Genomic DNA, 13,097 nt, shown 5'->3' with positions numbered 1-13,097 from the left:
AAAGGATTCAGTAATGATCATGTCCCTAAAGGCAAAGAAGGTCATGGTCAGGAATACAGAGTGGTCCTCTCCTCTTCTGTGGTGCTTGTGTAATTGTTCACATTTGAGTTCCTTGTAAGAAAGGCAGCAGTTAAAGCATGTGAGCTGCCAGCACCTTAGAAACCCCAGAGATGCCCCCTTCCTTCCCAGTGACATACTTTTGGTAATACTGGCAGCAACAGCTTTGAAATGCTCCAACGATGCCTTTAGGGGTGAAATCCTGCATCATTACCCAGCTTGGCAGCTCCCCCTATTTTGACATCCATGAGTTTCTTCTTCATTACTGGTATCACTGATGCCATCTTGAAGTCCTGGGTATCTGTTCACTGTCACAGGTCACTTCTGACCACAACCCATTGGCCATGCTTGATCGTATGATCCCCACCTAACTGCAAAGGACCTGGGTGTGTGGTAGAGCACTCGGGATGTCCAGTAAGCAGCATGCACATCTGTTTCACAGTAGTATGCTTTCACTGTCCCAAAGTGTTACAGCATTGTATCTGCAACATTGAAGGTGCCTAATAAATTTACCTCTGTTCTAAATAATACCTTTGATTGGGCATGCAAACAAACCTGGAGTTGAAATTTTCACCGAGTCCAGTATTGAAGTTCATCCACCAATGACAAGAAGTAATCTATTGCTATGGAGACAGTGAAAGTCTATTAGAATTCTTCTGTAATTGAGCTGCTGCTTACAAACTAAAAGTCTCTATTTCTTCCCCTTCCATTTAAATAGATAAGGTAGAAAGTGCAATGAGCGAACTAACATTGTATTTTCTAGGGTAAAGAAATTTAAAGTAGTGAGTTATGACCAGAATATAAAGATGGTCTGTCTTGATACACTGACTGTGTTCTTGCCTCTCTTACAGTTCGCAACCCCTTGTACCAGCTCCATCTTTATTTTATGTATTGTTTCTCTTGGGATAGAACCACCTTCACTCATCATGACCAGAGGCCTTCAAGTCTGGTTTGTAGCTGTATTCTTGGATGTATTTTAGTCTCGGTTCACCCTTTGAACTGATTTATGCCTTTTGTGTTGACGCCTTCAGCAGTTGTTTCTATATTTTAACTGGTTTTTCTGTAAGAAAATACTATCTGAATGGCTTCTAGAAATAACTTCTACTTCTGGCCGATATTACTTCTGGTGAAATTACTTCTATTCTGGTGTTTTGTGTACATAAAGACCAAACCATAGTGAATATAATATAAACACTTTTTAAAGATTGCCTACCAGTAACTTTCCTAAATTAGGGACTTTTTCCCCCAAAAGGTATAGAAGGATGGATACTCTCCTTTCCTCAAAGGCTAACCAAAAAGAAATAGAAGCAACTACCAGTTAGAAATCATCAGCTCCACCTTATTTTTAATAAAACATAGTTGGTGTCTTAAGGGCGTTCGTGTAGATTTAGAGAGAGGAACTGGGCAGCATGTGTGAGCGACTAGGAGAGAAATTGTGCACAAGGTTGGCCTAGATGCATCTTTCCTGGCAATGATTAAAGGTCTAGAACTCGGGGTCATTGCTAAAAAGTGTCCCTTTTTTTCCTTTACCACCTTCTCTATAGAAATTGTCCAAATAGTAATTTACATATATGTAATATAAGGCTTAGCTTACTTGGGTAATATTTAAAGTTAATTGGTTTGGGGGATGTCTTCCAGTTGCTTTCTCCTTTACATCTAAGAAAAAGAAGCAGCGCAGATATTTCCTGTTTTGGAATAGAGAGGATAGATCACAACCTAAAAAGGACAGCATTGCAAGTAGGCGCCTTCCTCCTAATGGAGCTGTGAACTTACCCCGTAATGTACACTTCATAGCTATCTTCTATTTGAGCAAATCCTCTTGAGCCCTAAAATTGATTTGTTGTATCGCTTCCCAGTTTTTTGCCAGCAGTTATTTAGACAGAGCTGAAACATATTAAACACGGATTGAGTTCCTTATTGTCCTGTCTGCCACTCTGTTTCCACCGCAGTGAACGCTGGTGTACATTAGATCACTGAGGGGCTCATTATTACTGAATTCCAGCCAGGACTTCATTTCCTAAACACATGTGCTTGTCTGGTATTGCTTGTAGGCCTTAAGCTTACTTTCCCCTCACGCACGTTTGTGTGTGTGTGTGTGTGTGTGTGTGTGTGTGTGTGTGTGTTTCTCTTGTTAGCAGAGAATAAATACAGCAAAGAAATCTTTTTAGATTATATAACAGTTTTTGTTTCATTTACACATTCCCCTTACGTGGAGGGGATTTCAGGTCAAAGAGGAGAATACCAGCTCTGTCTAGTTAATGTCAAAATTGGGGTGAAGTATGCCCTAGCCCAGTGGTCGGCAAACTGCGGCTCTGTTGACTAATGAGTTTGCCAACCACTGCCCTAGCCCGTTTGGCTGAGTGGATAGAGCATCACACTGTGGATTACAGGGTCGCAGGATTGAGTCCCGTTCCCCAGCCCCAGTTGGGGGTTGGAGTGTGTGTGGGAGGCAATTAACTGATGTATCTCTCGCACATGGATGTTTCTCTCTCTGTCTCTCCTCCTACCTTTCACTCTCTAAAAACTTAATGAAAAAAAAAATCCTCTGGTGAGGATTAACAAACAAAACAAATTGGGGTTAAGTAGAACACATGAGGAGAGGGAAAATTTTGTTGGAAGAGTAAGAACAAAGTTAGCTACAATTAAAACCACTTAACCTGTGGTTACTTTTCTCAAACCCAAGGACAGCCTTAAAACTGACCACTGAACTATGGGCCTGAACTGAAAAAGGCTTGGGTTCACTGCATTAATCAAAGCACTTTTCTTTTCCCATTTCGGGTGCACTGATCTCCCCTTATTCCTTAGTGTTGGTGGGAAAACTTGGTCAAAAAGGATAATTACTTTTTCATTTAGTTGCATGCTCTTCAAAAGCAGCAGCAAGCATTCATTAATTTCCATCTGATAGAGCTGAACTTTTTTCTTCTTTTTTTGGTGGCTAAACAATTGAAACAGGAAATGACCCGAGATACAGTTTCCATGACACCCTGTCACTTGGATCCAGTTTTCCAGAACATGAAAGACCAAAGCCGGCTTTTGATAGTGAGTAACTAATTGGACTGGCTGATAGTGGGAGAATTTTTTAATGTGAAAAATAAAGGAGAAAAAAAATGGAACAGCTGTGTTTTGGTACAGTTGTCTAATCCCCAGATAAAACACTCCAAGGACATGGAAATTGAATAGTGCCTCCAGTTAAGGAGAAAAATCTAAATTCTGTGAAAGCACTGGTATACTTGAAAGAAAATACAGGAAATATTTATGAGGAGAAACAAAAAAACAAGCAGCAAAAAAGAAAAAAAATTTCACTAAGTGATGCCTTTTAGGAATCATTTTTGTTCATGCGAAGCCTGATTTCGTATTTTTAAGATGTCTTCCATGCACTCTGCATGTGAAAAGAGACCACCTGCTGGATTTTTTTTTCAGCCAGCCCATATTTTCTAAACATGGGTTTGGGTAGTATAGTGGGTAGAGCTGATGAGTTTTATTGCGAGGATCAAAATACCTGTAACTCATGTTAAATAAATTGAGACATTCAGTTAGGAATGTTTTTATTGACCAGTCCCTCCCACACACATAAATTTAGGCTTCACTTGTATGTTGCAGCTGAAGAGCTTCTCTGGAGAATTATATGTGAATTAGCCAGGGGTTTGTTAGACATACAATATACTATTTAGAAGATAATTGGTTGGGAGGTTTGGGCTCTGGTTCCTGGTCTTACCAGCCATCCACTCGTGATGGGAACCTCTCTCTGAGATTTTTTTCCTTATTTCTTGTAAATGAAGAGATTGGAGATAGTCCTTTAGAGCTCTGTTATTCTGTGCCATTTTGAAATGTAAGTCAAGCTTTAATTACTCCTAACCTAGAGGTTAATAGTGATGAGCATGATAGAAATGCATATAAAAAGGTTAAAATTTAAAAATAGAGAGAATATCTATTTCTTAAGAGAGACTACATATTATCATATCTTATAACTCATGGTATCCTTACATTTGAATTTTGAGGAATGTGGTCTTTGATTTAATGCATGTGTTACCAGAATCCTTATCGCTATTAGTTTTACACCCGTTCAATTTACCTGTTAGGTTTAGTTCTTGCAGTTTGTTTATAGGTAGCAATTCTTGGTTTCATTCTGTTTTCCCTAAGTAGAAGGGTAAAGCAGATGTTAACACTGAAATCCTACTGTATTTAAGAGGTGGGGTGTAGTAGTGGATCAACTGATATCGGCATAACCAAGGGCCAATTACCTATTGTAAATTTCCTCCTTTGCAAATTGTACCCACTTTTTGGTGCACTGCAAGTTTCCTGAGGCCTGGGACCTCCCCCCTCCTCCTTACATGTATTATCCCAGCCACAGGTGCAGTGCCTGTTCATGGAAGACACCCATTAGATGTTTGAATGGATGATTGTGAGGACAAAGTCAGAGGATGATATACATCAGGAACACCCAGTAGTTGTTCAATAAATGGTAGTAGCTTTTTTGGTGTAGTAGTTAATCCTCACCCAAGGATCTTTTCCCCTCATTGATTATTAGAGAGAGTGGAAGGGAGGGGGCAGAGACAGAGAGAGAGAAACATCAGTGTGAGAGAGACACATCAACTGGTTGCCTCCCACACCGCCCCAACAGGGGTGGGATTGAGCCTGCAATGGAGGTTCGTGTCCTGGATCAGAATCGAACCCGACCCTTCAGTCCAGGGGTTGTTGCTCTAACCACTGAGCAACCGGCCAGGCTGGGCTGGTAGTAGCTCTTGTCGTTTCATTTCCATGACTTGGTATTTTGTGAGGCTGTTGGTCTCAAAAAAAACGACTCTTGAGACTAAGACTGATAATTTTTTTTTCTAAAAATGTTTTGTTGTTCACCTAGAAGAGTTGTTTCTATTCTGATTAAAGGTCAGATTTCTTCTGTACATGCGTCCTACCTAGGTGTAAGACTAGAGCTTTTTATTGCAACAACACTCAATTTTAAGTTCTGGGTGTCCAGGCAAGAATAGCCTTTGGTCGTCTTAGGGTCCTTATCCTCAGTGCAGGAGGAAGAGACAAAATACAGGAGGAGAGTGAGAGCCAGGGTGAGCCCATGGGTAGGTCCGCGCTCAGCGGGCGGAGCCACAAGTGTTCCTGCTGCCAGCGCAGCGCCGGTATCTGAAATGCGAGCCTGAAACCTGACCCAGCGCCAGTGTGACTGACACCCTTTCCCCGATTGTACTCTCCCCGCAAGCTGGAGGCTGCCTCCTTTTCTCCTGGCCTGGCAGTCCAGTCCAACTCGAGAAATAAAAGCTGCCATCCAGTCAGTTATTCCTCTCACCACCACGACTTTCCTCCTGGCTCCCTTGAGAGCAGCCCCAGAAACGTCCGCATCGCAACCCGCTGACCACACTTGGGCAGAGGCCCTCCGCCTCGCTGCAAAGGACCTGGGATGAGGGTAGAGCACTCGGGATGTGCAGGGAGCCGCACGCGTGTCTGTGTCACAGCAGTTAGGCTTTCGTACTGCTCACAGAGACCCTTCCCCAGCCTTACCCGGTGCAGAGCCTCTCTGTTTGGGAACTAGAACCTAAGGCCGCCCAGTCTCCCTGCCTCCCCTCTCCGTGCTGGGCTCCCCTTTCGCCGCGCCCCGCCCCGCCCCTCGCCCGCCTCTAGGCCGCCCCTCGCCCCCCACCAACCATCCCCCTCCAGGCTTCGCCCCTCTCCCTGGGCCTCCCACCCCGCCCCCCGCCTCCCCGCCTCGGCTTCCCCGTGGGCGGCCTGGGGTCCCGCCCCGCCTCCCAGCCCTTTGTTCCCTCCCGGGGGCATTGTGCTGCTGCTCGCCCGGCGCCCTGCGCCCCCTGCGCCCCCTGCGCCCTCCTCCTCTCCCTGCTCCGCGCTCTCTGTCCTTTGTCCTCCACGCCGGAACCTCGCTGGCCCTCCTCCTCCTCCTCCTCCTCCTGAGGACCCCACTAAACTTTGCCAGCCTGCCCCCAGGGCTGCTCCCGGGGCGTCACCTCCGCGTCGCCCACCTCCAGTCCCTGCCACTCTTTACCCACTTGGGCTACGGTTTTGTTTTGTTTTTCTTTTTTTAAACCGAAGTACTGAGGTGGCGTTAAACAAACAAACGCAAACAAAAAGGCGCTTTTTTAAATAGGAGGGGACTTTCCATGGAAAACACCACGGTGAATTGAGGCACCGCGGGATAATTGCGGCCCTCCGCTGGTTTGTCATTATTTCCTTTGCGCTCCTGTTGAGTGCCAGGTGGTGGCAGACAGACAGGGCCCAGGAGGAGCCAGTGGTCGGCCTCACCTGCCCGAACCAAGCTGCCTGCCCGCCACTCATTCATTACAGCACTTAAGTTCTTAACGCGGTGCTGGGTGTTGTGCTAGCTAGGCTCTAGGAATAAAGAAATAAAAAAATTACAGAGGCCAGAGATCCTCATGAATGTAGACACGTGATGCAACTGTCATTTATTGAGCACTTACTAAGTGCTAAGTACTCTCACCTGCATTATCTTATGTAATCCTCACCACTTTGCTACCAGGTAGATAAAAGATTGACCCTCTAATTACAGTGAACGAATGCAAGAGCCAGCCTTTAAACCCAGGCACCAAACAAGACTAATAAAATGGTGCAATGTGTTGAGTGCCTGTGATGTGTCAGGCAGTTTATATGTATTCATTTGCTTAATCTTCCCAGCCACCAGTGAGGTGTCCGTGCGGTTGTTATCACGAATGGAGAGGAGGATATGGAGGGGCAAAGATGAACTGACTTCACTCAGGGCCTTGTCCTAAGGACAGCAGAGCCACAGCCAAGTCAAAGCCGGGCAGAATATAAATGGGTCTAGTGGGAGGAGGTGTTTTTTTTTTCCTACTTGGAGGAGGGTGACGGTACACACTGTGCCTGGTTTATAGAAGAAGCTCAGACGGTACCCAAAAAATGTTTTCAAATGGAGATAAAACTCCTTAGTATTTTGGTTGGGATTTTCCTGAATAAATACTTCAAATTGCCTGCTTTTTATGGGACTAACTTCCCCCGATTAGAGCATGTTTCCTTGGAGCAGTTAGGAAAGTTATAGTTCCAAAGTGGTTGAAAAACATTGCTAGATAGGAACTGAGTTTGCTTTTCAGTTCTTTTATGACCATTTGTTAGGCAAGGACTTCAACTTACTCATCTATAAAATGGGGTGAATGATAACTCTACCATGTATTCTTGTGATATGTGGGTACTTTGGGGGCCTAGGCAGAAAGGTGTTGTTGGAAGATCATTACTTGTAAATTAGGATGACTCCATGCATCCTGCTCTGAAGGTTGTTCCTGATGTGCTAAGATCGGACAGGAACAGATTCTTAGGGTCAGAGCCTTCTCTAAATGTCTCCAGCCAGAAACAGTTCCTGTCACCACTTGCCAGCGTCTTGCATTAGTTGGTTGTATGCACTCCGCCTGCCACACTAGATTATGTGCTCCTCGACTCCAGCACTGTCCTCTCCTTTTTGCTTCTGAGTTTGAGACTGCGTACGGCACATGCTGATCAGATCACACTAATGGGCTGCCAGGTTAAAGTTGAGATGAAAGGAGATGGTTTTAGTTTTTGTTGCTGTTCTTTTCTTCTCTGAGGTTGAAAACGAACATCATGCACAGACGTGGAAAGCAAAGGCTCGAAGGCCTCCGGGGAAGAGCTGGGGCAGGGGAATGGGGGAACTGGAGGGAGAATCTGCTGACAGCCCGGGAGACAGGGGATGTGGAAACTCGGGTTGAATTAGGGAGATGAGCCAGAAATAAGACAAGGATGAGCCTTCAGAAGCGGGGAGCGAGCCGGGAACTCGAGCTCCATGGGCAATAGCAGAGAGAAAAATAACTTCTTTTTGATATGTCAAAAACGTGATCGTTAAAGGAAAGAGCATACCTTGAAGAGTGCCCTAGTATATGCCTGGCCAAGTGATTTAAAGTTGGGGCCTCCATTTTCTTTTTAAAGGGAAAAAATGATGTATTCCTTCTCCTTCCTGACACATTTTGGTAGGAATTACATAAGGGCGCTTATAGAAGCATTCAGGTATTCAGTGAGAAGCACAACACAAATGCTGTGAGAGAGCTTCCTGGAGAAGGCAGAGTGCTCGATATAGGCTCGAGGACTTGAGAGCATGTGAAGCGTCAGGGTCTTTCTGTGTAAAGTGAGGATGGTAACGCCTACCTTCCATGTAATGGACCTGCTAGGAAAAGAACATATTCCAGTTGGGACTCTTCTAGAAAACTTGTTTCAGCGATTGACATTCAGTGCTTGCCACTCTCTCACTTAGATGGGTTCCTACCAAGCCTACAAGTTGTAAGCTGCTTCCCTCGCTGAGCAATCGGGGGGGGGGGGGGGGGGGGGGGCTCCGTAAAACAAGTGTGACTTGTTTAGAGAACCACCCTCCGTGTTCCCACCTGACAATCCCAGGTCTGACACGGGTAAACCTCCACAAACCCATTTTTTTTTTAAATTGTTAAGATCTAGACAAGTCCTCTAATCTGGATACGTTGCCTCCCTGGTTCTTTTAACCTTGAAAAAGGCCCCAGGTTCCCGGCCACTTCCCTTTCCTTTGGTGTCTGTCCCCTGCCATCTCCTCTCTCTCATGGTTCTTCTCCCTCCCTCCTTCCCATGATTGGCCAGCTGCTCCCCACATCTTTGCTGCCTGGAAGTCAAGCACAAAGGAAAGACACCCCCCTCCCTGCCCCCGCCTTTTAAGGCCTTTATTGCTAATTATAAGAGAGAAAGTAGTAGGGCAGCATAGAAAGTTCACTCTGAGACTTACACAGGACTCAGAATTTATTTACGTTCATACTCCTTTTCTATGCGACCTCGTTCCTAACCATATGAAAAATGGTCTCTGCTTTTATTTCTGAGGGTTGGGGCTCATCCCCTCTTTGAACTGCCTTAAGCAAAGGCCTTATGAAGTCTTCTTGGGGATCGAGCCCCAAACCTGGGCATGTTTCCTGACTGGGAATCGAACCATGACCTCCTGATTCATACTTCGTGACACTCAACCAAGCCAGCCAGGCAGAAAAATGTAGACTTCATAAGGCCTTTGCTAAAGGCAGTTCAAAGAGGGGATGAGCCCCAACCCTCAGAAATAAACCTTTATGCTTGTGGTACCTTTATGCTTGTGGTACCCGCCCCTTAGCAAGTGTGGAGTTTTCATTTTTTAGAGATCTCCAGACAGGGGAATAACAAGTTCACTTGGCCTCTGCTCTGTCCAGGAGAGACTAATTGCACAGCAAATCCCAGGCCATAATGAGGAATTGTTGAAAGAACACCGTCTTTAATCCTTTCTTTGGCATCAGCCACTTGCTATTAAAAAGGTAGATTTGAATCAACTAAAGATGAACAGCTTAGTTCATTTGTCTTTCTTGGCTTAAAGAAATGGGTAGGAAGGAAAAGGGTCTTAGGATAAAACACTGAAGTTATTGAGTTATTTTATAAGGCTTTGTTTTTCTTTGACCATGAAATTGGCCCTAGGGGGCTTCTTAAAGGGGGGAAGTTTTGTTAAATCTCTAAGGGTAGAAGAAAAGACTACAACATTATATATAAATGTAAAGTTAAAGCTATCAGGTGGGTTTTAGGAAAACATCTTTTTTTACAAAGCCTAATATATGCACCTGTTTTAATATCAGTGACATTTGCCGAAACCGGTTTGGCTCAGTGGATAGAGCGTCGGCCTGTGGACTGAAAGGTCCCAGGTTCGATTCCGGTCAAGGGCATGTACCTTGGTTGCGGGCACATCCCCAGTGGGGGGTGTGCAGGAGGCAGCTGATCGATGTTTCTCTCTCATCGATGTTTCTAACTCTCTATCCCTCTCTCTTCCTCTCTGTGAAAAATCAATAAAATATATTTAAAAAAAAATCAGTGACATTTGCATCTGCTCCCACTTTATTCGTAATAGGAAAAGATTAATCTAAGACAGAGTAGAAACAAATGATTCTCAAACAAAGACTCTTGGATATATATTTGTGTTGCACAACTATTGTTAAGGTGTTTTTTTTAAGTTCAGGATTATGAAGAAATGATGGGTTTCAGAAAAATGTATTTCTTTCAGTATATTTTTATTGATTTCAGAGAGGAAGTGAGAGGGAGAGATAGAAACATCAATGATGAGGGAGAATCATCAGTCAGCTGCTTCCTGCACACCCCCCACTGGGGATCGAGCCCAAAACCTGGGCATGTTTCCTGACTGGGAATCGAACCGTGACCTCCTGATTCATACTTCGCGACACTCAACCAAGCCAGCCAGGCAGAAAAGTGTATTTTTAAAAGCTTGCTGAAAGACTGACAACCTGGGTAGTATTTATGCTCCACATACACACAGTCATATTTATGACCAAATAGTGAAGAGGGATTAGAACTTCCATTAACAAAAAAACAAAAAAACCTACATTTAGTGCGAGTTAGGGTGCTTGTAAGAGCTGCTTTTTAACATATTTTTTAAAACTTTATTAAATTTATTGGGGTGACATTGGTTTTATAGATTTCAAGTGTACAATATTACAAATACATCATCTGCATACTGCATTGTATGTTCACTACCCGAAGTCAAATCTCCTTACATTTGAGCCCCTTTACCCTTTTCTACCTCACCCCTCTCCCCCTGTCCCTTTGGTCACCACAGTATTGTTGTCTGTGCCTGTGATAAACAGATCTTTACTGGGAGTCAAGAACCAGGAGTTTCGGATGAATTTTCATGCTCGCACTTGACCGCCTGCATGAACCTGAGCAAGTCAATGTCTTCTGTCCAAAAAGGAGTGGGATGTACAGTAAGTAGACTCATTCTCAAGGGGTTCTGAGGACGATTCAGTGACTGGACATGTGCTGCTGTTCGGGCTGCCCTGCCGCTTGCTCACCCTTTTTGAGGAAGGGCAGTTGGTCCTTCTCCCTGCTCCAGGCAGCTAGGGGACTGTACATTGAACCACCAATCAGCACCTGCCATATACCCTAAGCCCCCAATTCCTAAATCCCTAGGCCCCTAACCATGTGCCTTACATGAAACCACCAATCAGCGTGGGCTGAGTGCCCTAAGTCCGTCCCCTCTTTTCCTCCCCTTAAAAGGCACTCCCACCCCAGCAAGCGCTCTCTCTCTCTCTCTCTCTCTCTCTCTCTCTCTCTCTCTCTCTCTCTTTCCCCTCTGGAAGGCGGCCAGCAGGGTGATCGCCAATAAAGCCTGTGTCCTGGTATCCCATGGTCTCCGGCCCTCTGTTTCATCTTTCAGTTATGGTATGGACACTAGGAGGCTCCCAGAGATTCCTGTCTGGGACTTTAAACATTCAGGCAGCAATAGACAAGGACAGTTAATGATTTTAAGATTATGGAGTAGAGATTCTAGGGACAGGACAGCCAGGTAGTCCATGGTGGCCTTCCAGCAAGGCTGTTTTGGGCGATTTGATCTCCTGGGGGAAATATTCTCGGCTATCGAACCTCACTCACTTTCTGCCTCTTACTGTGTTTTCTAATCATTTCCTTTTCCAATTAAGTTAGTTCCCATCTTGATATATTGCTTTCTTCTGGTGGTATTCATCTAGCACGGCACAGTTTTGAAACTATAAAAACCAGAAATTGGCAAAGAGAGTTGGCCCACTGGATCTAAGATTCAAATAACTTCAGATAATGCCAGGTGCCTTTGTAAGTCTCTCTGCAAGATTGTTGTGTGATTTATAAATGAGAGGTTGGAGCTGGGGGAGCTGGAAAGTTCTGTGCACTAAGAGCTTGTTATTCCTGGAGGTTCTGATGAGGGGGAATCTATGGGATTAATACAGCCGTGGGTACAGTTGGGATTTAGAATGCCAAAGAAGGGCACAGAATTTGGTAAAGATTCTGGTCCTTGTAGTAGAGAGCCCACAATGAGCCAGCGTGCAGGACACTTTCCTTTTGCTTTTAACTATGTGGTAGGTAAAATGCATAGGTGTTTTGTGACTGTGCTTGCTTTTTGTGTGCCTGCGCTCTCTACAGGCACGCCAGGACTAAAGCTGATAGTGACAGTATGACTGTGTAGCAGGTGGGATTGAGAGAGCACTGCAAATGAAGAAGACTTACATTTCCTGAGCTTCTATAGAGAAGGCACTATACTTGAATCTGTTTTTTCTCATTTGATGTTACTTCGTTTATTTTAGAGAGCCTCCCTGAGAGGAAGTCTTAGTAACTTGCCCAGTATCAATGAGCAATTAAATGGGAGACTGGACATTGACACCCAGGCCTTTTCTATTTCAAAGCCTACCAGGTTCTTTCCGTGCTACTCATGCTAGGATCAAGGGAGAATAAAAAAGAAGTGGAAGAGAGAAAGACCAGAGAAAGGAACAGAGGTTACCTAGGACAGCGGTCGGCAAACTCATTAGTCAACAGAGCCAAAAATTTCTTTTGAGAGCCAAATTTTTTAAACTTAAACTTCTCCTAATGCCACTTCTTCAAAATAGACTCGCCCAGGCCGTGGTATTTTGTGGAAGAGCCACACTCAAGGGGCCAAAGAGCCGCATGTGGCTCGCGAGCCGCAGTTTGCCGACCACTGACCTAGGAAAATAAACAAGCATTAGGTTCCAGAGATAGATGATTGAGACATCCAGGGACAAGGAATCATAAAATTGTAAGATTGGAATAGACCTTAAAGGAATAAAGCTCATCATCCTCTCCAACTGATCACCCCTTTATCAAAATGGTCACCCAACCTCTTCCTGCAACAGTGATGGGGGATTAGATGGTCTGTTCTCTCCGTGGACAGCGCCGGCTATTGGAAACGTATTCTCTGTGAACCGCAGGACTTCCTCTGGCTCCAGGTTCACCTGTCTACTAGTAACAACCTCTTAGTAACTAAAAATGATAATTAGTACTTTGAATTGATAAAGGTAGGCAGCAACATGGTCATGAAATCAAAGTGCTTTGGTTTGAATCCCAGTTCCTCTACTTCCTAGCGGGGGCCTTGGACAAGACCCATGCATTCAATTCCCTAAGCCCTGGATTCCTCATCCATAAATGGTGGCCACCTCACGTTGCTCTGAGGATCCAATGAGAGAAAGCATTTAGCATAGTCACTGGCACACAGTGAGTTTTATAAAGTTTCATAAGGT

At 44.6% G+C, this 13,097-nt stretch overlaps 1 protein-coding gene across 2 annotated transcripts in view; it reads left to right on the top strand.

Moving 5' to 3' along the window:
* CACHD1 (cache domain containing 1) overlaps positions 1 to 13,097 on the top strand; it is a 238,354-nt gene that overhangs the window by 32,441 nt on the left and 192,816 nt on the right. Inside the window, exon 2 of one of the 2 annotated variants that reach the window (XM_079777692.1) lies at positions 3,010 to 3,096. The exons of the other annotated variant lie outside the window; for it this stretch is intronic. Coding sequence (XP_079633818.1) covers positions 3,010 to 3,096 — 87 coding nt within the window. The remainder of the gene's footprint in view (positions 1 to 3,009; positions 3,097 to 13,097) is intronic. 2 annotated transcript variants of the gene reach the window in all.

This window comes from Cnephaeus nilssonii (assembly GCF_951640355.1).
Source record: "Cnephaeus nilssonii genome assembly, chromosome: 7".
NCBI lineage: Eukaryota > Metazoa > Chordata > Mammalia > Chiroptera > Vespertilionidae > Cnephaeus > Cnephaeus nilssonii.
Note: the sequence above shows the minus strand (reverse complement) of the source record. Positions and strands in the feature narration are given on the sequence as shown.